Source organism: Rhinatrema bivittatum, chromosome 8 (genome assembly GCF_901001135.1).
Source record: "Rhinatrema bivittatum chromosome 8, aRhiBiv1.1, whole genome shotgun sequence".
Taxonomy (NCBI): domain Eukaryota; kingdom Metazoa; phylum Chordata; class Amphibia; order Gymnophiona; family Rhinatrematidae; genus Rhinatrema; species Rhinatrema bivittatum.
This window is the reverse complement of record NC_042622.1, coordinates 176,115,170-176,140,497: the sequence shown is the minus strand read 5'-3', so window position 1 is coordinate 176,140,497 and position 25,328 is coordinate 176,115,170. Positions and strand designations below refer to the sequence as shown.

At 43.3% G+C, this 25,328-nt stretch overlaps 1 protein-coding gene across 3 annotated transcripts in view; it reads right to left on the bottom strand.

Annotated features, from left to right (window-relative positions):
- The window catches only part of BRIP1 (BRCA1 interacting protein C-terminal helicase 1), a 309,402-nt gene that overhangs the window by 139,400 nt on the left and 144,674 nt on the right, over positions 1 to 25,328 (bottom strand). For all 3 annotated transcript variants that reach the window (XM_029612654.1, XM_029612656.1, XM_029612655.1), the window contains 7 exons: positions 7,436 to 7,657; positions 5,101 to 5,300; positions 4,356 to 4,488; positions 3,480 to 3,634; positions 2,612 to 2,777; positions 1,962 to 2,102; positions 1,002 to 1,163 (listed from right to left, as the gene is read on the bottom strand). In XM_029612654.1, coding sequence (XP_029468514.1) covers positions 1,002 to 1,163; positions 1,962 to 2,102; positions 2,612 to 2,777; positions 3,480 to 3,634; positions 4,356 to 4,488; positions 5,101 to 5,300; positions 7,436 to 7,657 — 1,179 coding nt within the window. The remainder of the gene's footprint in view (positions 1 to 1,001; positions 1,164 to 1,961; positions 2,103 to 2,611; positions 2,778 to 3,479; positions 3,635 to 4,355; positions 4,489 to 5,100; positions 5,301 to 7,435; positions 7,658 to 25,328) is intronic.

The following is a 25,328-nucleotide window of genomic DNA, read 5'->3' as shown; positions in this document are numbered from 1 at the left end:
TTTTTTTAAACGAACTTTACTGCCCCCGAAACAAGAAAACAGAAATACTTTCCTGAACGGTGGCAGAGCTCTGGATTCACAGGGCTCCACAGGGGAAAGAGGGAACTGGACCACCAGCTGTCCTGACCCCTGGAATCTCTGGGTACCCTGCTGAGATGGCTGCTGGATCCTCAAGGCTCTCAGGCTTCAGAAGAGAAGGAGGGATCTGGACCACCAGATACCCTACTTCCCATACTGAACAGGGCACAAGCTAAATCCAGGGTCACCAACTCCTGCTCGCCCGCCTTAACCAGGAAGGATGGCCCTCAAGCCCTAACAACTTCCTGGGAGGGCACTTTTCTTTTTTTACCAACTCTACTCCAGACTGCAGGTTTTACACCATCTACCATCTTCTGGAGACAGAGAAATACTGAAGGACTGCAGGTGGCACACGAGGTTATGTAGTCAGTAAAGTTTTCTGACTCCATCTGCTGGCAGGGATGGAAAACCCTGGAGTCTGGACTGATCTGGGTATGTACAAGAAACAGGAATTCTGCAGCATGTCTTATTTCTGGCTGTCCTAATAGGAGATTTTATCTCATCTGTGCTATAATGGTCTCCGCTGCCTTTAAATACATTGGTAGATTATATATAAAACCGCAACACTGATACGTAATCTGCTATCACAATTCGTTTCCATGGATTACCAAAATGCTTCAGTCTATGCGAGCCTTGCGATCATCTCAGTGGGGCTTTCTAGATGTCCCCACCGTAGTTCCCTTTAAGCTGAGTGCGTGAGTGATTGCTTATACATTTCAGAGCATTGCTCATAGGTTTTACATGGTCACTCACAAATTTTTCTTTGTGCTATATACAGAAATGCAACGCTAATACTGGCTCTCAAAAACTGTTGCATTGCATAAACTATAAACTTAATAAGTAAAATAGACAGTTGGCCATCAACAAATATTTATCATATATATTTGAAACAAGACTGACCGCTTGCATGAGTTTTCTCTTACCTTGTATGACGGCAAAAAACAGAGCACCCCATGGCTGATGGTCTGACATACAGAAAGCAGAAGTGCTCCCATTTCATCCTGGAATTCAAAGGTTTCTGTCTGCTTGTATGTGGCGCACAGTCGCCGACCCTGGGGGCCTGCCCCAATAGTGCCAACCCAAACCTGCCAGATAAAGGTCCAATTAGCATTAAAACCTAAAAGTTCTTACTGGCCTCAGAAGATAAAGAAATAAGGAAATAATTGGGGGGAAAAGAGAAAAAATGATTATTTTTCTCTATGGCACATAGTGAAGGCAGTGAACCCTTATGAAACAGACAAAATTAAACCACTAAGAGCCCAGCAATGGATCTTATACATAATGTAAATACAGGGAAGACAATTTTCAAAGCTATTTCCACAGGTAAATTTCGATTTACCCATGTAAACTGGCCATCTGAAGATTGTCTTTCCTCGATCTGGCTAAAAAGTACACCTGTTCCAGAAAAAATTGGTCCACAGTTAAGGGTGTTGTTTCTGGGGGTATGTTTAAGCCAAGAGAGGAGAATAATACGTGCAGATTGCATTTTCAAATCTACACCTGTTATTTTCCATGGAATAAGTACCCACAAGAAAAGGAGATGGTAACAGAAAGTATCAAAAGAGAAAATATGCACAAACTCCCTCTTTGAAAGTGGGTGCCAAGTTCGCAGGTAAAAAGTCCCCACGGATTTCGTCCTAATGCTGCTCTTAAACATGCGAGGAATGTTACTCATTTATTTATATTACGCTTCTACTGGAATCCTGTGCTAGGCGGATCACAATACAATAATGCATTCAACATAAAACATAATAAACTGATTTTCAGCACTAACCAGCTAAGTTTAACTAGACAATTTCAATCACACAAATAGCAGTTCTAAGTCTAGCCAATCAAATTTTGATTGGTGTGGGGATTTTTTTTGTTTTGCTGTTTTTTATTACCTGTGATTTATTAATGACATGATTTGCTTCCAGCTGGATGGTAAACTTCACACCAAGTTCAGAAGAAAATGATTCCATTGGTGACAGAGTGCCAGATGTCAGAACGATGGTGCGCACCTTCCCACTGAGCTCAGAAAAGGCCTGGAGAAAGGAACAGAAGAAACTGTGGATTCTATTTTACAAAACATTTTATTTATGCATTTTTATTACTTTTCCAAATATGCTCCAAAGAGGGTACAACAAAGCAATATGATAAAACAGAATGAGATTCAATTTTTCAGTTTTAGTGGTATGAAAGCACTTTTTTTTTTACATGACGAACCCTTGCACGCTGAACAATGTCCAAAGGCACACTTGCAAGTGTCAGCATGGCACAGAGTAAAGTCAAGGTTGCAACTTAATGAGTACAGCTAGCATCAACCACTAGAGCCACAGAACCCGTTCTGCCTCTCTTCACTATCACATGAGATCCTTTCATAATGTAATAAATTATGTACAGCATTTAACAAGGCACTTACAGACATTAATTATCCTTAAATAATAATCTTACTCAGACCCTATTTTATCTACTAGGGTTTTTTTTTCCTGCTACCTCTCCTCATGCCATGTCAGTTAAAATTTAAAAGATTTGCAAAAACGGACTGACTTACCACAGCTGGGTTCAAACACCAGAAATTCAGCGTGTAGACCACAGTTTTCTGTTTGTTGCTTTTCCTGTTTTTTGGTCGTGCAAAGAATCCATTTTCGTCTGGAATATCCTTCCGATTTGTCCAAGTGTAGGACTGCTGTAAAGCAATTTTGTAGTCATCTGCAAACCTAAGGTCAGCAGCAAAAGATAAACATTTAGCATTACCCACTGTGGCAAGACAAATAAGCGGTCAAGGCTTCTTTGGGTACTTTTATTTACAGTGCACATGAAATCACAACATACCTGCTTACCTTCAGCAATAGTCACAGTAACAATCACCATTCACCTTAGGTCATCAACGTAAACAGGAGTGTAGGGAGATATCCCATGTTTTACCACTGAAAGCGTCAAATATGTATCATAATAACCAAGAAATATGCAGTCAAATACTGACAAGCCCCAAAAGACACTGCCTCAGTGGAAAAAAACAACCTTGCCCTGATGAGAATTTTACACTGAAGGATATGTTATCTAGCTCTGCCTGTTTGTAAATGCCTGTTTAAATAAAGAAGACAGATAGACAAAGCAACAACTTAAGCTCATAAGCAGGAGTAAGGGACCGGCCAAGCAAGGCCAGAGGTCAGAAAGCCCCCCCCCCCCCCCCCCACAGGTTAAGGAGGGATAGTAAGGCCACTCCTTCACACCCATACCCTGCAATTGTAATCAAGATTTACTGACAATTTTGCCACAAAAATAAAATGGTATTTGATGCATTTAAAAACAAAATTCAATAGGCACTCACTGAATGACCTATCGTATATAATCATTTCCAGAGATTTTAATCACACTCATTTCAGTAAAGATGTGACGAGATATACTCCCCCACTGACCTGTTGTTATTTTTAAAGAGATGTGCAAGCACCATAAAGAGTCCCTTCAGCACAATCTGTGTCTGGGGGCTGACAGTGGGGATCCGTATTGCTAGCTCTTTGCCATGCCGCCAGATCTTTTTTTCTTCCTTTTCCAACACTGTAGCAAGATGGTTCTGCAAAAATTCACGGTCACCATTAGAAGCAGCTCTCAAAACAGAATGACAAGCTAAGTAAAATCCATCGTTCAACCCTTTCAAGTTGTCACTGTCATCACCTTGCATCCACTCTCCTGGATTTCTTTTAAAAATTCTTTTTCAATTAATTTTGTCTTGCAGAAGATTAGTATAGTTACGTAAATTCCCATGGCTACATAAAAATCTAGGTCAACAAACTGCTAATGATCTTTTTATTGAATTAACTTAATACATTTGCAACTACGTTTGAGAGCTATGCACCTTTAATCAAGTTTGTGAAATATTTAAAAAAAAAAAGAGTTCATGAAAAGGTCTGCACTCACAGCACAGGTCTCAAAGTTCTTCACTGATATACAAAACGGGAAAAGCCTGGGTAAGAGTATCCGTAGTGCAATCATTCTCCCCCCCCCCCCACAATATGTTTCTACTCTCACCCAAATGCAATTCAGTTTCCACATCAGTTCAGAAAACTGGCCCCTCCGCAAATTAGGACTGCACAGCCATCTTCAAGGGACTAAAATCGACATACTTCACATAAGCCAAATAGCTATAAGGCTGCAGTGATACTAGTCAAAGCTAACCTGACAGCAACATTTAGACTCTGCACCAGTCCAATGAGCCACACTGTGCCCCTTGAACAGTCTCGTATGAACAATAAATTATTTACGAACAATCATCAATGTATATAATCTTAACCTACCTGCAGAATAGGAAATGAGGCATTAGTTATACCCATCCTGTGCAAGATGGCTAACACTTCCTTTCCATCCCATACTTTAGATGCGGTTTCATATGCCCGTTCTACAAGATGGTGAGAGCTTTCCCTTATCCAACTGTAAACAAAATATCACATCACAATAAGTTTACCTGTGTATCAGCTTCAAATGAGCAGTATTGCTTAGATCAGGTTGCAGACCACGACAGCCACACAATTCGGCTCAGTGTATACTAATATACCATTTTAATCCCCAGTGCAAAAAAACGCCCTTGAAAAATATGAAAGCCAAGAACAACAAAAAAACCCCAAAAAAACCCCACTTATGAATTTAGGTGGGCTTTAGAATTTCCATGGTGTTTGCTTTAATACCATATCATGGGATTCAAGGAAAAGCTGCACGTGGATAGTTAAATAAGCAATTACAAGGCTCTGAACTGTCCACACTTAAAAGGCTTTTGAGAACTGTGAATGACAACCACTTGTAAGAAGTCTGACCAGGTAAAAGTAATCCCCCACTCCCCAAGCTGTATTTCATTTTCAATTACAATAGTTTACTGTTATACATTGCTCATAGGGTATAGTTACTGAAATAAAACAAGGAATTCTGGCATTGGGAGTTGCAAGTGAACCATCATCCACAGATAATTCTTATGCAAGTTCAATACAAGGTATCCCAGTCTATAAAAAAAAAAATCATTGGCAGATGGTGAAAAACTGGTATACTTACTTCGTCAAGCTATAGCATACACCACACAGAGGCTCATGGGCCTCACGCCGAATGTTCTGGGCGATCATGTAATCAATTTCATCTCGAGCAAACAGCAGCTCCTCTTCTGTCACAGTGAAACTAGCCGACTCCCGACAGCAGTCCTCAATATTGTGAGCTTCATCCAAAACTACCACCTGGTCTTTCAAATTAAGTTCCATCTGCAAAAGAAAGGAACTTGCTAGCACAACTGCAGACCTAAGGCAATATAAAATTGTCCTGAATGGATTCTGGAAAAGCAGACATCAAGTAATGACTGCAGAAGAGTATTTACGGGCATGCACAATCATGGCTGCAGAATTTACATGGCTTTGGGTTCACTCTAAATGCCAAACCGATTAAGATGTACATAATGGTTAACTGGGAAGGGCATTTTTGGTCACTAATACCATGGGATGAGATTTAACAAAGGGAAGTGGGAGGGAGGGTTGGCAAGGCTTTGCCTCAACCTCTTTCAAATCAAAGATGCTTGATCTGGGGTTGTTCCTGCTAGTCCCCTGAATCAATCCCAACAATTTCACCATCTCCTCTAGATTTACACTATTGCAAATGATACTTGGTGTAACAGGTACTCCTCGGGGAAGAGCTCTTTTCAGCCACCAGTCATTTGCCTGTTATAGAGTAGGAAGCTCATACTTACAGATTCCTAATCAGCAAAGCAGAATAAGCTTCGTGAAGGCACTGCAAAAGCCACTAGATAAATGCCTCACAGCTCGATACAGTAACATTCATTTGAAGATTTCTAGTCTGTAACGAGCTCGATGCGCACAATTCGGACGCGTAAGGCAAACCAGCAATACAGTCTCCAGTTTCGCGCGTCCGTAGCGCTTCTTAAAACAGACGCGTAACCCTTCCCCACCCGGCATGTAAATGAACGAATTAGCTGTATAATGAAGGAATTAGCTATTCCCCTCCGATACCGTAACGCGCGCTCAGGTTATCTCATTAGTAACGCACTGTTTTGCCGCGGCCGTAACGTGTTAGTTTACCGCCTCCCCCTAGTAGGAGTTAGGACTGTGAGTCTAGTAACAAATCCATCGACACCGCTTAAGACACTCAAAAACAACAAAACACAATTAAAAAAAAAAGCGATACAGAGATGATCGAGAAAATGTAATGATGTGGGACACATAAAACCTGTCAGAAAAAAAAATAAAAATTTTTAAATACCTGTCGGAGGGCTGCGTGGGTCCAGGCGGCGGCGGCGGGAGCCGGGTGGTCGCGTGTTAAATCTAGGCCGCGGGCGGGTGGGCGCCTGTTCCACGCGGCAGCGGCGGCGGGGGGACACGCGTTAGTTCGAGACGGTCGGTGGGCGGTCGCGTGTTAAATCTAGGCCGGGTCCGCACAGGCGCGCATTCATTCACTGCCGGTGGGGGCTGCCGGAGAGGCAGCCCCCACCGGCAGTGAATGAATGCGCGCCTGTGCGACCCCTGCGATTCGGCGCTCAAGGCAGTCACATGCCGTGACGTCACGGCATGTGACTGCCTTGAGCGCCGAATCGCAGGGGTCGCATTCATTCACTGCCGGTGGGGGCTGCCCGGCAGCCCCCACCGGCAGTGAATGAATGCTGTGACTGCCTTGAGCGCCGAATCGCAGGGGTTGCACAGGCGCTGTATTAAGCGCCTATACAGTAAAATGGGTTACGCGGGCATAACCCTTCCCTACCGCTTTAAAGCCGCGGCATGCATTTGCATGCGATTAGAGGAGAGTATCGGGGAGTTAGTGAAGAGAACTGTGCGTGCGGGGAGGAAGGGTGCGCCTGACACTGCCGCACTGTTATTACCGCGGCCTTACAGGATCGACCTGTCAGTTAGATGCAGGCATGGCACAACAGCAGCCACTACTGGCACAAGTCTCAGAATCAACATCAACAAAAGTGAAGAAAAGTGGAATGTCAAATATGGCATTCTCTATACAACAAACTGAAGTCCCTCCAAAATAACTTCAGAGGTCAATCCTCTTAAGCTTTTATTCAGAAGGACCGCCGCAAAAGTGCAGACTTGCTGCATAGTGCAGAGTTACTAGGCCACTGGAGCAGTCTTAACATGAGATTTATTGCTTATGCTGTCAAACAAGTCTAGCAAAAGGTTTTGCAAAATCAAAACCCATCAATCATACAGACTAAGGCACTGCAGCCACTCATGAGAATGTAAGTGAAAAAAACTATTTCATATTTGAAAATCTAAAAGTAAAATTCTATTAAATTCAGAAAATATTTTCATTATTGATTTCATCTTTAATTCGAACCCACTCTGACAGACCAAATGACAGCGATCTAAGAAAATGGAGTACTTACACTCTCTCTGATTTGTGAGTCCAGAAGGTAGTTGTAGGGACAGAATATGATCTGGGCATCCAGCATCAGCTCCCGGGCTGCATAATAAGCACAGGCCCGCAGCCTTGTACCCAGCCCCACCAGTTCCTCTATATCCCATGCTTGATGTAGCCCAAACTGGGTCCGTACAGTGCTCCGTTCACATATCTTATGGATACCATGGTAAAAACGACATGAGGGTCCCTGAAACAAACCACAAAACACATATGTAATTATTTGTAGCCAATACGTTTACTGCAAACTTACTGTGCAAATATTAGGACACTAGAAAACCACCTACCACAAATTATACTTTGAAATATTCCATCTTTTATCCAACAAAGATTCTAAACAAGAAGATTTACTAATACAACATTTTAGAAACACACTCGAGGCTCCTCTGTGTAGAATGGTCCTGCATAATAGTTTGCACAGTACATACATGATAGTTATCCAGCTGAGGTATCAGACAGTGATTTGACTTCCTAGGATATATAATGTCAGAACACAGAACCAATAATTTCCAACTCAGTACCATATTTTAAACCTCTGCCCCCGTGCAATAGCTTCTCATCTGTTTCCAGGATTTATCCTCAGTTTTAGATGCCCTAGTGAGCCAGTGGTTACTGAGGTTCTTTTCCATGTATTTTATCTGAACTCCACTCCCTACATAAGAACATAAGGACTGCCATGATGGGTCAGACCAAGGTCCATCAAGCCCAGCATCCTGTTTCAGACAGTGGCCAATCCAGGTCACAAGTACTTGGCAGGATCTCATAAAGTAGATCTAATTCCTGTTACTCCCAAGGACAGCAATAGCTTTCTTTCGACTACCTGGCTAATAATGAGTTATGGACTTTTCCTCTAGAAACTTCTCCAAACCTCTTTTAAACCCTGATATACTTAGTTGCCTTGATCATGTCCCCTAGCAACAGATTCCACAGCTTGATAAAAGCAGGTGGCATCTAACAAAGTGGACTGTGTCCTCAAAAGCTCATGCCTACAAGTACCTGGCAAATACCCAAACACTAAGTATATCCCATGCTACTGATGCCAGCAATAGCAATGGCTATTCCCTAAGTCAACTTGATTAATAGCAGTTAATGGACTTCTCCTCCAATAACTTGTCCAAACCTTTTTTAAACCCAGCTACACTAAATGCACTAACCACATCCCCCTGGCAACAAATTCCAGAGTTTAATTGTGCGTTGGAGAAAAATAACTTTCTCTGATTAGTTTTAAATGTGCTACATGCTAACTTCATGGAGTGCCCTCTAGTCCTTCTATTATCCAAAAGAGTAAAAAAGTGATTCACATTTACCCGATCTCGACTTCTCATGATTTTAAAGACCTCTATCATATCCCCCCCTCTGCCATCTCTTCTCCAAGCTGAACAGCCCTAACTTCTTTAGTCTTTCCTCATAGGGGAGCAGTTCCATCCCCTTTATCATTTTTGGTCACCCTTCTCTGTACCTTCTCCATCACAACTATATCTTTCTTGAGATGCGGTGACCAGAACTGTACTCAGTACTCAAGGTATGGTCTCACCATGGAGCGAAACAGAGGCATTATGACATCCTAAGTTTTATTCATCATTCCCTTCCTAATAATTCCTAACATTGATTGCTTTTTTGACTGCCACAGCACACTGAGCCGACAATTTCAAGTACTATTCACTATGACGCCTACATCTCTCTCCTGGGCAGTAGCTCCTAATATGGAACCTAACATCATGTAACCACAGCATGGGTTATTTTTCCCTATATGCATCACCTTACACTTATCCACATTAAATTTCATTTGCTATTTGTATGCCCAATTTTCCAGTCTCACAAGGTCCTCCTGCAATTTAGCACAATCCGCTTGTGATTTAACTACTCTGAATAATTTTGTATCATCTGCAAATCTTATTAACTCACTCATCGTATTCCTTTCCAGATCATTTATAAATATATTGAAAAGCACGGGTCCCAGTACAGATCCTTGATGCACTCTACTGTTTACCCTTTTTCATTGAGAAAATTATCTATTTAATCCTATTCTCTGTTTCTTGTCTTTTAACCAGTTTGTAATCCATGAAAGGACATCGCCACCTATCCCATGACTTTTTGCTTTTCTTAGACGGCTCTCATGAGGAACTTTGTCAAATGCCTTCTGAAAATCCAAATACACTACATCCACTGGTTCACCTATATCTACATGTTTATTAACCCCTTCAAAAAGGTGAAGCAGATTTGTGAGGCAAGACTTGCCAGGGGTAAAGCCATGCTGATTTTGTTCCATTAAACCATGTCTTTCTATATGTTCTGTGATTTTGATCTTTAGAACACTTTCTACTATTTTTCCCGGCAATGAAGTCAGGCTAACTGGTCTGTAGTTTCCCGGATCATCCCTGGAGCCCTTTTTAAATATTGGGGATAAATAACCGTCCTTTATTTACCTGTTCCACTGCACTCATGATTTTATAATCTTCTATCCTGTCCTTTCTCAGCAGTGTCTTTTCCAAGCTGAAGAGTCCTAGCCTGCGTAGCCTCTCATCATGGGGGAGCAGTTCCATCCCTTTATCATTTTTGTCACTCTCCTCTGCACCTTTTGTAGTTCTACTTTCTTTCTTAGGATGGTATGACCACAATACTCGAGATGCAGTTGCATCATGGCTCGATACAGAGGCAGAATGATATTTTCCATTTTATTCTCCATTCCTTTTCGGATCACTCCTAATATTCTATTTGATTTTGTTTGACCACTGCATGTCCACCCAATCCAAAAAGCCCCTTAAAGGCCAGAAAGGTCTACAACTAGTACCCCCCTCTCCCCCCACCCAAATCTGATCCACAGCCCTGCATCGTGGATCATCTCCTGGAGGAATGAAGACCGTCTCAACGTGGCACGCCACCTGAAATCCAACACACCGACAAGACAGAAATAAGAGAGAGGTAGGTACTAAATACTATCCCCCATCGAAAGCTGAGCATAACAGTTATAGAAAAGCACCTAGTATGGCACAACAATCATATAAACTAAATTAAATGATCAACCCAACAGGTAAGAGAGACAGTCACGTCAGTTGGTGAATCCTTGGAAGAATGTGGGCCACAAGAATGTCACCGGAGTCTTCTGCCTCCCTTGTCCACTCACTGACATTTCAGAGTATTGCTTCACAGCTGTCCATTTCCCACTGCCGTCGTATAGATATTGGTAGTGGCGGCTGGTAGATCCATGCCTGTGACTTGTAAAATGTCCACTGCCTCGGAGACAGTAGATACACGAGATGTCAGTCCAGCAATAGTAAAGCTCAAGCCAAAAGCAAAAAGCCATCGGTACTTAATGTTGTTGTCACGTAACAGCTACAACACTGCGGAACTCTCTGCGCTTGCGAATGAGAGAAACTGTGGAAACAGGCGGCAATATCACGAGGAAGGTTATTGTGTGTTGCTCCCAGCGCCCTAAGTGCTCTGTTCAGTTTCACCACTGGGGCTTCCACAGCCTCAACATCCAGGCCCAAGAGCAGTGCACCGATACGGATGACCACCTGATTACAATCAGGCATCCCTCTGAAGCACAAATTTGACCTACGGGACAGATTTTCAAGGTCCCAATTCTATTTAAAAGCTCTACATTAGATTGTGAAAGCTTATCCTGAAATATCTTACACCCGGCAAGTCCCAAGGCCTGATCTCCTCGACCCACCGTCCCAGATCAGCAATGTCAGATTTCATTTCAGAAATTAGTGCACTGATTTCCTTTTTCATGCTGGCCATATCATGACTCAAAGCCCCAAACCAGGTATGGAAATGGTGCATTGGCACATCATTCCCGCATCTTCGCTCTCACTTCCCGGCCCCAGTGGCTCGTGGTTGCTCTCTGTTGCGCCATCAGGACCTGGTTCAAAAGCTGTAACAGCATTTAAAAAAAAAGAAAAGCGCTGGAAGTCTACTTTTTTCTTATTTACCGCCATAATCCAATTTCTTTCTATGGGTACTTGATGAAGGGGGATTCAGCAGGTTTGGGTCGGGAGCTCTGGGCTTAGGTGGCCATTGCCGATGATGTCACTACCCCCCACTTTTAAAATTTTAAAAGATTTGTTACTCTGAGATAATGTAAATATAAATACTTATGAGAAATGCAGTAGCAAGGGTTGAAGCCTTGATGATTGAGAACTTGTGCTAATTCAAACCCTTTTTTGTATATATCAAATTATTAAAACTCATAATGTGTTTTAATGCTCAAATCCATTACTGCTGTGGCTGAGAGGCTTTGTAGGTAACAATAAAAGTTAAGTCTCAGGCCAAAGGCATATCCCAACTTAGTTAAAATAAAACTACCAAGTACATTTAAAAACTCCCCTGGACTTGTTGTTGACCAAAGGCAGATCTGGGGAAGCAGCAATTCAGGACGTATAAACCTATAACCAATAACTGATAGAAATGCAAACCAGACTCTAAAACTGATGTTATCATCTATCTGGGGACCAATGTCCTTGCTAGAAACAGTATCCAACCATAAATATTTCCAGATTCTGGGGAAGCAGTTTGGGCACACGACAAAGACCATTGCCATTTCAGAAGTGTTACTTGTTCAAGAAAAGGGAAGGTTAAGGGATATAAAAAATTCAATACATAGCTCAAAACCTAGTGTAAAAAAGGTGGTTTTGGATATACTGGGGTCTGGGACCATGTATGAAACCGTAAAAGGCTATACAGTAAAGCTTACATCTATCTGTGGTAGCAGGAAAGAGGATCCTAACCAAGATGTTTAGGTCAAATGTCATCAGGCATTAAACTAGAGGATGGGGTGGCAGGGGGAAGCCAATGGAATTGGAATGTTGCCTCCAACAAATACAGGAAATGGTTTGCAATATTAAACTTAATCAGCTCAATAGTCCACTCTTAAGCAAAAAGGGCAGAAAAGGTGACCACGAAGAACAGCCAGCCAAGGGGGGTGGGAGACTCTAAAGCTATGAGCATACCTGAGAACTCAAAGATAACCCTTGGAGACTCAGGAAATTTGCATCAATTGCCATGTCTCAGGATAAACACTACAAAGCTCTGGGTTTCTCTGATTACTGCTCCAGCCACTCCCCTTCAGTAAGCCTTCTGGCAGGGGAGGAGTAAAGGAAAATTTGTTTTTACCTAATAATTTAACTGCAATCCTTTTTGAGCACCTGTTAAAGTTTCTTATTATTTGTTATGTTCCTTCACCTCTTGTTAACTGTAAACCGGCATGATGCGATTCTCATCGTGAATGCCGGTATAGAAAAACTCAAAATAAATAAATAAAACAAAATAAATTCCTGTAGAACGACAGATCAGTTCAGACAAGTGGGTTTTGCATCCCTACCAGCAGATGGAGGAAGAACACAAAAACTTTGAAGCACTGCTACATATCCAAGAGTACCACATGAGTCCCTCAGTATTTACCCTAACCCAAGCCAAGATGTCCAAATTAACAAACCTCAACCAAACTAAGGGCGAGCAGAGAACACAGTTGGAGCTCCTTGATCACAAACAAGGAACATTAGTGTATGTACACTTTCAGAAACTCTCCATATGACCATATACCATCTCAGCAACATCCAGAAGAAGGAGGTGTTTTGAAAGAAGGGAATAGGTCTCTGGATTGATCTGTGGTACTACAGGAATGAAAATTATCAAGTTTTCCTTTCCTGTTCGTACCCCAGATCAGTGCAGACAAGTAGGATGTACTCAAGCTCCCCTATATTGGGCGGGAACCCGAAAGACCTGCATATAACACACTTTCCCCAAAAGTCGCCTCTTCTGGCACCTGCACATCCAAGCGGTAATGTCTGGAAAAAGTGTGACGAGAAGACCATGTCGCAGCCTGACAAATCTCTTGCGGAGATAATAACTGACACTCCGCCCAGGAAGTTGCCTGCGCCCTAGTTGAATGCCCCTGCAACTCTTCCATAGCTAAATGACCTTTACAAATGTAAGCTGAATTTGTCACCTCCTTCAGCCATCTCGCGATCATGCCCTTGGAAGCTTTATTTCCCTTCTTTGCTCCGCTACAAAGGACAAAAAGATGATTAGACCTCTGAAAGCTATTTGTTACCTTGAGATACTGAAAGAGCACTCTTCGCACCTCCACGAGATGAAACTAAGAACATAAGAACATGCCATACTGGGTCATACCAACGGTCCATCAAGCCCAGCATCCTGTTTCCAACTGTGGCCAATCCAGGCCATTAGAACCTGGCAAGTACCCAAAAGCTAATTCTATTCCATGTTACCGTTGCTAGTAATAGCAGTGGCTATTTTCTAAGTCAACTTAATTAATAGCAGGTAATGGACTTCTCCTCCAAGAACTTATCCAATCCTTTTTTAAACACAGCTATACTAACTGCAGTAACCACATCCTCTGGCAACAAATTCCAGAGTTTAATTGTGCGTTGAGTAAAAAAGAACTTTCTCAGATTAGTTTTAAATGTGCCACACGCTAACTTCATGGAGTGCCCCCAGTCTTTCTATTATCCGAAAGAGTAAATAACTGATTCACATCTACCCGTTCTAGACCTCTCATGATTTTAAACACCTCTATCATATCCCCCACTCAGCCGTCTCTTCTCCAAGCTGAAAAGTCCTAACCTCTTTAGTCTTTCCTCATAGGGGAGTTGTTCCATTCCCCTTGTTTTGGTAGCCCTTCTCTCTACCTTCTCCATCGCAATTATATCTTTTTTGAGATGCGGTCACCAAAATTGTACACAGTATTCAAGGTGCGGTCTCACCATGGAGCGATACAGAGGCATTATGACATTTTCTGTTTTATTCACCATTCCCTTTCTAATAATTCCCAACATTCTGTTTGCTTTTTTGACTTCCGCAGCACACTGAACAGACGATTTCAATGTGTTATCCACTAATCTAATTCTCAGTGGAGCACAGGACTTGGTGAGAGAGGTAACGTGGTGGGGCCGCTTGGCAATAGTGATCATAATATGATCAAATTTGATTTAATGACTGGAAGAGGAACAGTGTGCAAATCCAAGGCTCTCGTGCTAAACTTTCAAAAGGGAAACTTTGATAAAATGAGAAAAATTGTTAGAAAAAAACTGAAAGGAGCAGCTACAAAAGTAAAAAATGTCCAAGAGGCATGGTCATTGTTAAAAAATACCATTCTAGAAGCACAGTCCAGATGTATTCCACACATTAAGAAAGGTGGAAAGAAGGCAAAACGATTACCGGCATGGTTAAAAAGGAAGGTGAAAGAAGCTATTTTAGCCAAAAGATCTTCATTCAAAAATTGGAAGAAGGATCCAACAGAAGAAAAAAGGATAAAACATAAACATTGGCAAGTTAAATGTAAGACATTGATAAGACAGGCTAAGAGAGAATTTGAAAAGAAGTTGGCTGTAGAGGCAAAAACTCACAGTAAAAACTTTTTTAAATATATCCGAAGTAGAAAGCCTGTGAGGGAGTCAGTTGGACCGTTAGATGATCGAGGGGTTAAAGGGGCACTTAGAGAAGATAAGGCCATCGCGGAAAAATTAAATGATTTCTTTGCTTCGGTGTTTACTGAAGAGGATGTTGGGGAGGTACCCGTAATGGAGAAGGTTTTCATGGGTAATGATTCAGATGGACTGAATCAAATCACGGTGAACCTAGAAGATGTGGTAGGCCTAATTGACAAACTGAAGAGTAGTAAATCACCTGGACTGGATGGTATACACCCCAGAGTTCTGAAGGAACTAAAAAATGAAATTTCAAAATATTAGTAAAAATTTGTAACCTATCATTAAAATCATCCAATGTACCTGAAGACTGGAGGATAGCTCAAAAGTTCCCAGGTATGGCTATGAGCACAAATGCTTGTAATCTGGACAATAAAGTTCCAGCTCCAAGCCCTAATGGTGGAGGCAGTCTTGGACATGGTTGCTATTACAGAGACATGGCTCAGTGAGTCTCATGAACAGGATACAGCCAAAGTAGTCTATAACCTGTTAAGGAAGGACAGAGATGACAGAAAAGGGTGAGGAACAGCTCTTTATGTCAAAAACAATATCCAACCAACTGAAATACAGGATGCATGGGGAAAGAAAGAATTGCAGTGGGCTGTCTCAGTTTTTGATACGATCCCACATAAGAGGCTCATGAATAAAATGAGAGCCTGGGAATGGGGTGCCAAGGTGGTGAAATGCATTACAAATGGTTGACTGCCAGAAGACAGTGTGTAATGGTAAATGGAACCTACTCTGAAGAAAGAATGTTGATAAGCAAAGTGTCTCAAGGATCGGTTCTAGGAACAGTTCCGTTCAGTATCTTTGTGAGCGATATTGCAGACGGGTTAGAAAGAAAAAAGTGTCTTTTTGCAGATGACACCAAGATCTGCAACTAAGTGGACATACCTGAAGGAGAGAATGAAAAGTGATCTGAGAAAGCTCACTGGTTGAAGGTTTGGCAACTAGGATTCAATGCCAAGAAGTGCATGGTCATGTATTTGGGGTACAATAATACAAAGGATCTGTATGCGATAGGGGAGAAAAACATGTGCACAGACCAAGAGAGAGACCTTAGGCTGATGATGTTAAGGGAGCGAAGCAATGTGACAAAGGCAGTGGCTAAGCCCAGAGGTAAGCTGGGCTGCAAAGGAAGAGGCATAACCAGCAGGAAAAAGGTGATAATGCTCCTGTACAGATCTTTGGTGAGGCCTCACAGAGAACTGTGTTCAATTCTAGAGACCATACCTCAAAATAAATAAATAAATAAATAAATACATACATAAAATAAAGACAGGATGGAAGCAATCTAGAGAAAGGCAAATAAAAAGGTGTGGGGTCTGCACTAGAAGACCTATGAGAAGAGAATGGAGAACCTAAATATGTATACCCTGGAGAAGAGGGACAGGGAAGTATGATACAGACTTTTAAATACCTGAAAGGTATTAATGATGCATAAACATCAAACCTTTTTTGATGGTAAGAAAGCTGTAGAACTTGGGGTCATAATATGAAACTCCAATAAGGGGGGGGGGGGGCACCTCAGAAACAACATCAGGAAATATTTCTTCACATAAAGAGTGGCAGATGCATGAAACGCCCTCCGAAAGAGGTGGTGAAGACAAGAACAGTAATAGAATTCAAAAGAGCATAGGATAAACACAGAGGATGGAAATGAAGAAAGGGGTAATCTATGCTAACTTTAGGAGTAATCATTCTACATGGGGGTAACCTGCTTGGAGCAGTAGCTACTACCCGAAGCAACTTGCTGGGCAAACTGGATCGACCATATGGGTCTTTATCTGTCATCATTTACTGTCATCATTCTTACTGGTCCTTTTAGACCTATCCTCAGCGTTCGACACGGTAAATCACTCACAACTCCTAGAACAACTATCAAACATAGGAATAAAAAGCACAGCTCTCAGTTGGTTCAAATCATTCCTATCAAACAGGTTTTACAAGGTCAGAATTAATAACAAAGAATCTGACCCCATCCTATCAGACCAAGGCGTACCTCAAGGTTCATCCCTCTCTCCCACCCTGTTCAACGTCTACCTCCTCCCCCTCTGCCATTTGCTATCACAACTCAATCTTACGCATTACCTCTATGCAGACGACATCCATTACCTCTATGCAGACATCCATTACCTCTATGCAGACGACATCCAGATCCTCATCCCCATCACAGAATCTATTCAAAAAATCTTCGCCTACTGGGAGAACTGTCTTCAACCAATTAAACAACTATTCTCCAGCCTGAACCTGATTCTAAACGCCAGCAAAACAGAGTTGCTACTGATTTCACACAACCCGAACACCCACACATCTATCCTGACACAAACTACATCTTTAAACATGGAGCTCTCTGCAGACGTCAGGAATCTAGGAGCATGGCTTGACAACCAACTTAACCTAAAAAAATTCATAAACACAATCACCAGGGATTGCTTCTTTAAACTACAGGTCCTCAAGAAACTGAAGCCACTCCTTCACTTCAATGACTTTCGCTTCGTCCTTCAATCCATTATTTTTTCGAAACTTGATTACTGCGACTCAATCTTACTTGGCCTCCCCTCCAACAGCATCAAACCCCTACAGATAGTACAAAATGCCGCAGCCAGAATCCTAACCAACACTAATAGAAGAGACCATATTACCCCCATCTTGTGCAACCTCCACTGGCTACCCATCAAACAGAGAATCCTATATAAAGCCTTAACCATCATTCATAAAGCAATTCATAACGTCGCACCTATATCTCTACAAACCCAACTTCGTCCACACTTATCTGCCAGACCCATCAGAAGCGCCTACAAAGGCACATTAGTCGCAGCTCCTGCCAAATCAACACTAAGAAAAAGAGCACTTTCCACGGCGGGACCAAACCATTGGAATGCGCTACCTCCAGACCTACGACTCGAACCCAATCTACCAGAGTTCAAAAAAGGATTAAAAACCTGGCTCTTCAGGCAAGCGTTCCAACTCCCAGATTGTAACTAGGCACCTCCTCCTGACTTTCAGATCCAACCTTTGCAGGGTGTCTCTAACACCTTGTCACTTAATTGCATACCCGTCCTTGCTTACTCGCATGTCTATTTAACATTCAATATTCACCTTTATATTACCGCTTACTGCAGACCATTTACGCTACTAAAGTTCCTTGTAAAAAGGTGAACACACACATACTATTCAATACACGAATAAGTTTATTTGTTATTATGTTATTATGTTTAAATTTGTTAAATTTTATTGTTACTTTCAATATTCCCTGAAATAATGTTCAATGGTTGATTAGTTATTGTTCTGTGTTCCATGTAAAAAAAACCCCGGTCTAACCCCAAGACCAGGGCAACCTTTTCGTTACTTGTAAACCGGATTGATTTGTATTGCATACAGGAATTCCGGTATATAAAAGTTAAAAATAAATAAATAAATAAAATGTTTCTATGTTACCTGACTGATGGATGTTACCATCTTCTTTGATTTAATGTCTTTTTTTTTTTTTTTTTTTTAAAGTAGAAGTGCTAGAATGCAATGCAATGGGATGTAACCTCACCCCACCCCAAACGGACTGGATCAGCCAGTCACAGCTGCCCATTTTCAGACCAGCATGATCCAGCCCCTTTCTTGTTATAACAATTAATTTAACTGGGAAAGCCAATTATGTCAAAGGCCTTTTTTTTTTTTTTTTTAAACTGGATCAGAATGCTTCAAGCAGCTAAAAAGACAGTCACATAGACAGTCAGTGTCAAAAGAGACAAGAACTCATGTCCCAGGACTTCTGAGTCACAGACCAATGTTCCAGCCACCAGGTCACCTCACATCCAAGATCATAATGTTAGCTTTTGATATTTCAGAAAAAAATAAGTTTGGTAAATGGCACATATAGAACTTTAGCTTTTAAGGTTGCCAGGCATGCGAGGAAGACAGGAAATCTAGAAAGCTTAACTAGGCTCATAGCGTAATACCACCTAAAGGGGAAGCTTGTCAGCTGAAGTGCTATCACACTAAGAGTCTTTTCACTCACAAATTGCCAGTTATCTGTTATCATCTGAGTCCGGTAAGAGTTGTCCTAAAAAATGCCAAACACCTGCAGCAACACAATCATTGGCCAAATTATAACTGCAGCTTCCCCTCAGGGCTGGGGAGCATAGATAAAAGCTCTTGCACTGGATAAGTACAAGATGCATTGGAAGATCCGACACAGAAACTTGACAGAAAGGAGGAGTGATTAAGTGTGTTCTTTGAAGTAACTGATACCGACACATGCACAAAGAGGTTTTTGTATGTGCACGAGGGCTTATGTTACTACCTAGTAATAACCAGCAAAGTCTGACCTGTACACTCAATTTCATTTTCAGTAATAGAAAGATTTATATATAAGTATCTACAGTATAAAAAAACTAAGCATACAGCATGAAAACAGCATGAGCAAACAGAAGAATGAATGCAGCAAGAGGAAAGAAAGAGACCTCCACATTACCTAATTAAATCAGTCTAAAAATAGTCCCTGCCAGCATGAAAGATTTAACCTATTTGTCATATACCCTTTTCTCTGTAGTTGCTCTTTTCCTATCTTACATTGTTCACTTAAAAATATATATTGTTGCCACAAAATCATAGACAAAGATCTTATTAAAGCTCTCACCCTTGTAATGAACTTGTATTGAAAAGCTCTCACCCTTGTGGTGCACTTAGCCCATCACTGAGGCCAACAATTTTAAACCCAAATCTCACACATAGAAAAGTACTTCACCTTCCCTGAATCTTCCAAAAATGTGCTGACTCATCTCACTGGCTACTTCACAGGAGCACAGCTCAGGAACCCCTGAGGCAGGCCAGAGATGAAACGATGGCCACTGTCAGGACCAAACTGCTTTAAAGATTGAAAATGCTTTGGAACAAAATGTTTCTAAGACTTTTATACATGATTTTGTGGTACAATATAAACCTGGGAACCAGAATCAAGTCCCATCTCTGTCACTCTTACTGAGCGTGGCCATAAGAGTGTGCTGCTTATCCCTTCCTTCCCAGTAACTTGCTCTTTTATGTAGTCTACCTTGCACCTGCTAATTGGTGAAACTGCAGTATTGCATGGACAGCCAACTGTACATAGTGCTCAGACTTACAAATACACGCTTTAACAAACAAGAGTGCCAGTCCAGTGGCTCAGTAGTGCTGAATTTGTACAGGACCTGAATTTGATTCCCAAATCAATTCTTTTGCTTCTCAGGTTGTCTGCGGCCAGAATGCCCCTGGAGGGGATCAATCTTCAAACAATGGCGGCAGCCTTTGTCTAGATTTAGAGGCCAAGATTGCAGGGTTCTGGAAGGAGCCCTTGTGCATGGTGCAAGGTTGAGGAATGTTGCTGCTATTAACTGGGCTAAGTAGGCTGGGAGGGGATACAAAAATAAAAAGGAGAAATCCCTGGGTAGTTGTGAATGAAAGTTCCTGGTGCCAGATCCTGGCTCTGGATCAGATTGAGCCAGAAAGACCAAAAGGAAGAGGAAGAAATTGCTGGATCAAAAAAAAAAAAAACCAAACATCTCTTATGACTTGTATGCAGATGAAAGATCATATTTCCCAAACCTTTAAGTCACATGACAAAGCAAGGCACGTTTATCTCACAGGTCAATGGTACACTGGATCGTGTTCTTGCTATATTAGCTCTCGTGCTTTGATGCAAGTAAGCAGCAGCCAGTCACTTGCAAGTAAAGCAGAGTTGTTTAACTATAACAGGTGTTCTCCTAGGACAGCAGAATGTTAGTCCTCACAGGTAGGTGACATCATCAGATGGAGCCCAGCACAGAAAACTACGCATGGTCACTCCTCAATTTCGTAATATAGAACTACAAAAAAATAAAATAAACAAGGAGTAACCCAACTCTGCCAAGGTGGTGGGCGGGTTTCGTGAGGACTAACATTCTGCTGTCCTAGGAGAACACCTGTTACAGGTAAGCAACTCTGCTTTCTCCTAGGACAAACAGGATGGTAGTCCTCACAGGTGGATGAATGCTTAGCTACAGGCTGCTCCCATGCAAACATGACACAAGCAGCACTTAACTAGGTTCCAATGGGCACAACTAGTGCTGTTGGAACAAGGGGAGCCAGCTTGAACCCGAAAAAGGGCCTGAGGCAGGAAGAGTTGGGTTTAGTTACTGAAAAGGTTCTGCAAGACAGACTGACCGAAATGGCTGTCATGCCAGCTTTCCCTGTCTAAGCAGTAATTTGAAGCAAAGGTGTGGAGGGAACTCCATGTCGCAGCTTTGCAAATCTTGTCCATGGGGACTGTTTGCAAGTTGGTCACCAAGGCCGCCATGGTCCAAATGGAATGAGCTTTAAAACGGCCCGCGAACTGTAGGCCCTTAGTCACAGCAACCCCCGATCTGTTTTTAATAGAAAGAGATGAAGAGTTGATGTATTGTCTGTGGCTTGCCATTCGTTCCAGGTAGAAGGCTAAGGCCCTTTTGCAATTAAGGCTGTGCAGAGCCCGTTCACCCCGATGTGAATGAGGCTTAGGGAAGAAGGTGGGCAGGACAACTGACTGATTAAGGTGGAAGTTGGACACCACATTCGGAAGGAACTTAGGGTGAGTACGTAGGACCACCTGATCGTGGAAGAACTTCATGTAGGGTGGATATGAGACCAGAGCCTACAGTTTGCTGACTCTGCATGCTGAAGTAATAGTCACCAAGAAGAGGACCTTCCCGGTAAGGTACTTCAGATCACAAGAGTATAAGGGTTCAAAAGGAGCCTTCATCAGAATGGACAAAACGACGTTGAGATCCCAGGAGACCGCAGGGGGTCTCAGGGGAGGTTTCAGCTGGAGCAGACCCCGCATGAAATGGTGCCCCGAAATGGGCGCACCTGGTGGTAGGCCCCAATGGCACTAAGGTGAACCCTGATAGAGGTGGTCTTCAGGCCAGCCTCCGAGAGGTGCAGGAGGTATTCCAACAGCTTGGAGACGGAGCAAGAAAATAGGTTTAACCCATCACTTCCATACAACTCAGAAAACCTCTTCCACTTCAGGCTGTAAGACTTTCTACTGGAAGGTTTTCAGGACTCCAGCAAGACCTGAGACACACCCTCCAAGAGATTCAGGGGCTGTAGGGTTACTCTTTCAATATCCAGGCCATGAGGGACAAGGCCTGGAGGTTGGAATGGCGCAGCCTGCCCGATCCTGCATTATTAGATCCAGGGATATTCCCAGACAGATTGGCTCCCTCAGGGAGAGATCTTGTAGGAGAGGAAACCAGATTTGCTGAGGCCAATAGGGTGAAACTCCGGCTGGAGTTTCAAGAGGATCTTTGACACCAAGGTAAGCGGAAGACAGACATACCAGAGGCCCCTGACTCAGTGACGGGTGAAGGCATCCAATGCTGGTCTACCATTCACCCCAGTGAGGGAGCAGAATCGATCCACTTTCTTGTTGTCGGGAGAAGCAAATAGGTCCAAGTCCAGGGTCCCCTAAAGAAGGAAGATCCGATCCACTACATCCTGCTTCAGAGACCACTCATGCGGGCAGAAAGTTAGATTCAGGTTGTCTGACTGCACGTTTCCCTCTCCTGGCAGATACATGGCTTGAAGAGAGATGCCCTGGGACATGGCCCATGACAATATCTGGACCACCTTCTGAAAGAGGAGGAAGGATCCCATGCCCTCCTGTTTGCTCAGATACCACATCGCTACCTGACTGTCGGTGTGGATAAGGACTACTTTGTTGACTAGACGATCCCGAAACACCGAAAGGGGCATACCTGATCACCCATAGCTCTAGGACGTTGATCTGACAGTGTGTTTCCTGTGGTGACTGAAGACCCCCAACATGGGCTCCCCAGCCCTGGTGGGATGCATCCGTGGTGACTACAACTTGAGCGTCCTGTACTCACATTCTGGAAAAGCCATGGCATGGGTTTGGGACCTCAGCCTTTTTTAGGGCAGACTTCACCACCAGACTGGTGAGGAAGCTGACGCCACTCAAAACCGGTGGTGGGCTGAACCAGATATACAGCAGTCTTCTGGTTAACCGGAGGAACTGAAATAGTGTGTTCCCAGAGGCAGACAAACATTTTCTTGAAAATGTCATGGACCGGGACTGCTACCACTTCCTCGGGAGCATCCATGAATTTAAGAACCTCCAGCATTTTGTGCCTGGAGTCTTCTTCCATCAGGAGCTGGAAGGGTACAGACTCCGCTATGGCCTGGACAAAAACCGCAAATGTCAGGTCCTCTGGAGGAGAATATTTCTTTCTTTATTTATTTATTTAAAATTTTTGTATACCGACGTTCGTTATGCAAACATCACATCGGTTTCCATGTAACATAAAACTGGCCAACAGGGCTTTACACTGAAACTGATTAAAGAACTGGGGAGTGGTAAGAGGGGGGAAACATGAAGGGAAATTATTGTACAAGAAAAATATAAGCTAGGTGAAATGATTATAAGCGTGGGAGCATGATTATATATAGGCAGTAATAGTGTCTCTCCTCCGGTAGGGATGGCTCAGAAGGTAGATCCCCGGATTCCGCTGAGGAAGACTCAGAAGGCTAGTCTTCCCAGGGGTCTTAGGGGGCATACTCCTCTCTCAGATCACCCAGTGACACTGGTGGAGGAGCCTGAAGAGTGGCCCTGGCTTGGGACACCAAGAGCCCAAAGGCACCGACAGCCCCAGTAGGCCGGAGGGCACAGACAGTAACGGAGACTTCACAGAAACCAGGGGCATAGATGGTGTTGATGGACCCGGCCGTTCAGTGCACGGCAGGCATGGAGGGGCCTGCGAAGGAATAACCACTGGCCCTCCCTCGTCCGAGGAATCAGCGATGGGAATGGTTTCTGATCGAGGTTGCACCAGTGTCCCTCGAGGCATCGAAGGCTCTCGGGGCATCAGCATGGGTTGTGTCAGTAGTGCACAGAGGAGCAAATCCAGGCACTCCAGCAAGTGCCAATACCTATGGCGCAAGCTCCTGTGGCAGTGGTGGCTCCTATGGGGCCAGTAGCTCGATGCCTTGTAGGGATGGTCCGACCGCCAACCACATCCTGTGCTCTAACTCCTCCTCGAATGCTGCCGATGACAGGGCAGCTTGAGGAGGCGGCGGCGGAACTTGGGTCTCCCTCGGAGCCCCAAGGGAGACTGGTGCCCTGCACTGGAACCAGTAGGGACTAGGGATGTGCATTCATTTCATAAGCATGTAATATGAAACGTATGAAACGAATGCACATCTAATTGGCATGTAATGGGAAATGTATGAGACGAATGAAACGAATGCACATCCCTAGTAGGGACTGCCTTGGTTGATGCCTTGTTGGTGCGTATTCGCTTCGGGGGCATCTTTGATGATTCCTTCCCGAGCTTGGGAGTCATGGGAGGAAGATGACCGATGACTGTGCTTCCTCACTTTCCCACAATGCTCAGCTCAGTCTTTCCCAGGTGCAGAAGGCGATGGCATGCACCGGACCTAAAATGGAAAGAAATAGACAAGGGCCAATCCTCAGCTCCTAACTTGATCTGGGGAACTAGGAGAAGAGGTAGCAGGACAAGACCGGTACTTACAGGGTCCTCCTTGCCCCTAGGAATTGATGCCCCCAATGCTAAGATAGAGGGCTCAGACTTCTTGGGCCCAAACAACTTCTCCATCTTATCAAGGCATGCACGGCGACTGTTGGGGGTCATCTGGGTTCAAAAAGAATAGTCACACACATCATTCGACACCCCCAGGCGCAAAATACAGACCTCATGGGGGCACTGTGATGGACATAGTCCGGGGGCACTAGGGGCAGTGGCGGAACCCAGATGACGCCACTGGAAAAAAAAAAAAAAAAAGAGACCGACAAGCGGTTGATGGCCAGCAGCCATCGGAAGATGGCACAGTCTGAAACTGACTGCAGAAAATGGGAACGCACTGCGATGCCTTCTAAGAGCCGGAGAATGATCGAAGGACCCCGGCGAGAGAAGAAAACCGAGAGAGACTCTATTGGAAGTTTTCCAAAGTAGAAAAAGCATGAGCTCCACCTTTGTGAGACGAACGCTCCGCAGAAAAAAAGAGACTGAAGAGGGACCCCCCCATGGACGCGTGGATTGTGGCATGCTTGGGCATGCTGAGTGCGCTTGGTCAAAGTTCTAGAACCTTTGACAGATATTTTCCATGCCGGGCTCCATCTGATGTCACCCACCTGTGAGGACTACCATCCTGCTTGTCCTAGGAGAAGAGCTGTTTTTACAAACTTCCACATGTAGCTAAACAGAGCAAAAGTAAAAGGAAAACTAGATTACGATTCTAGTGAAATTTGACAGATAAGAGGATATTAAACAGACTGCATAAAACTTACATATTAATCTTGCAAATACAAAATAAGGGTTTTGACATTAAGAACAGTGAATATTTGTGTGTCTAAAGGAACTTTAGCAAGCCATAAAAGGT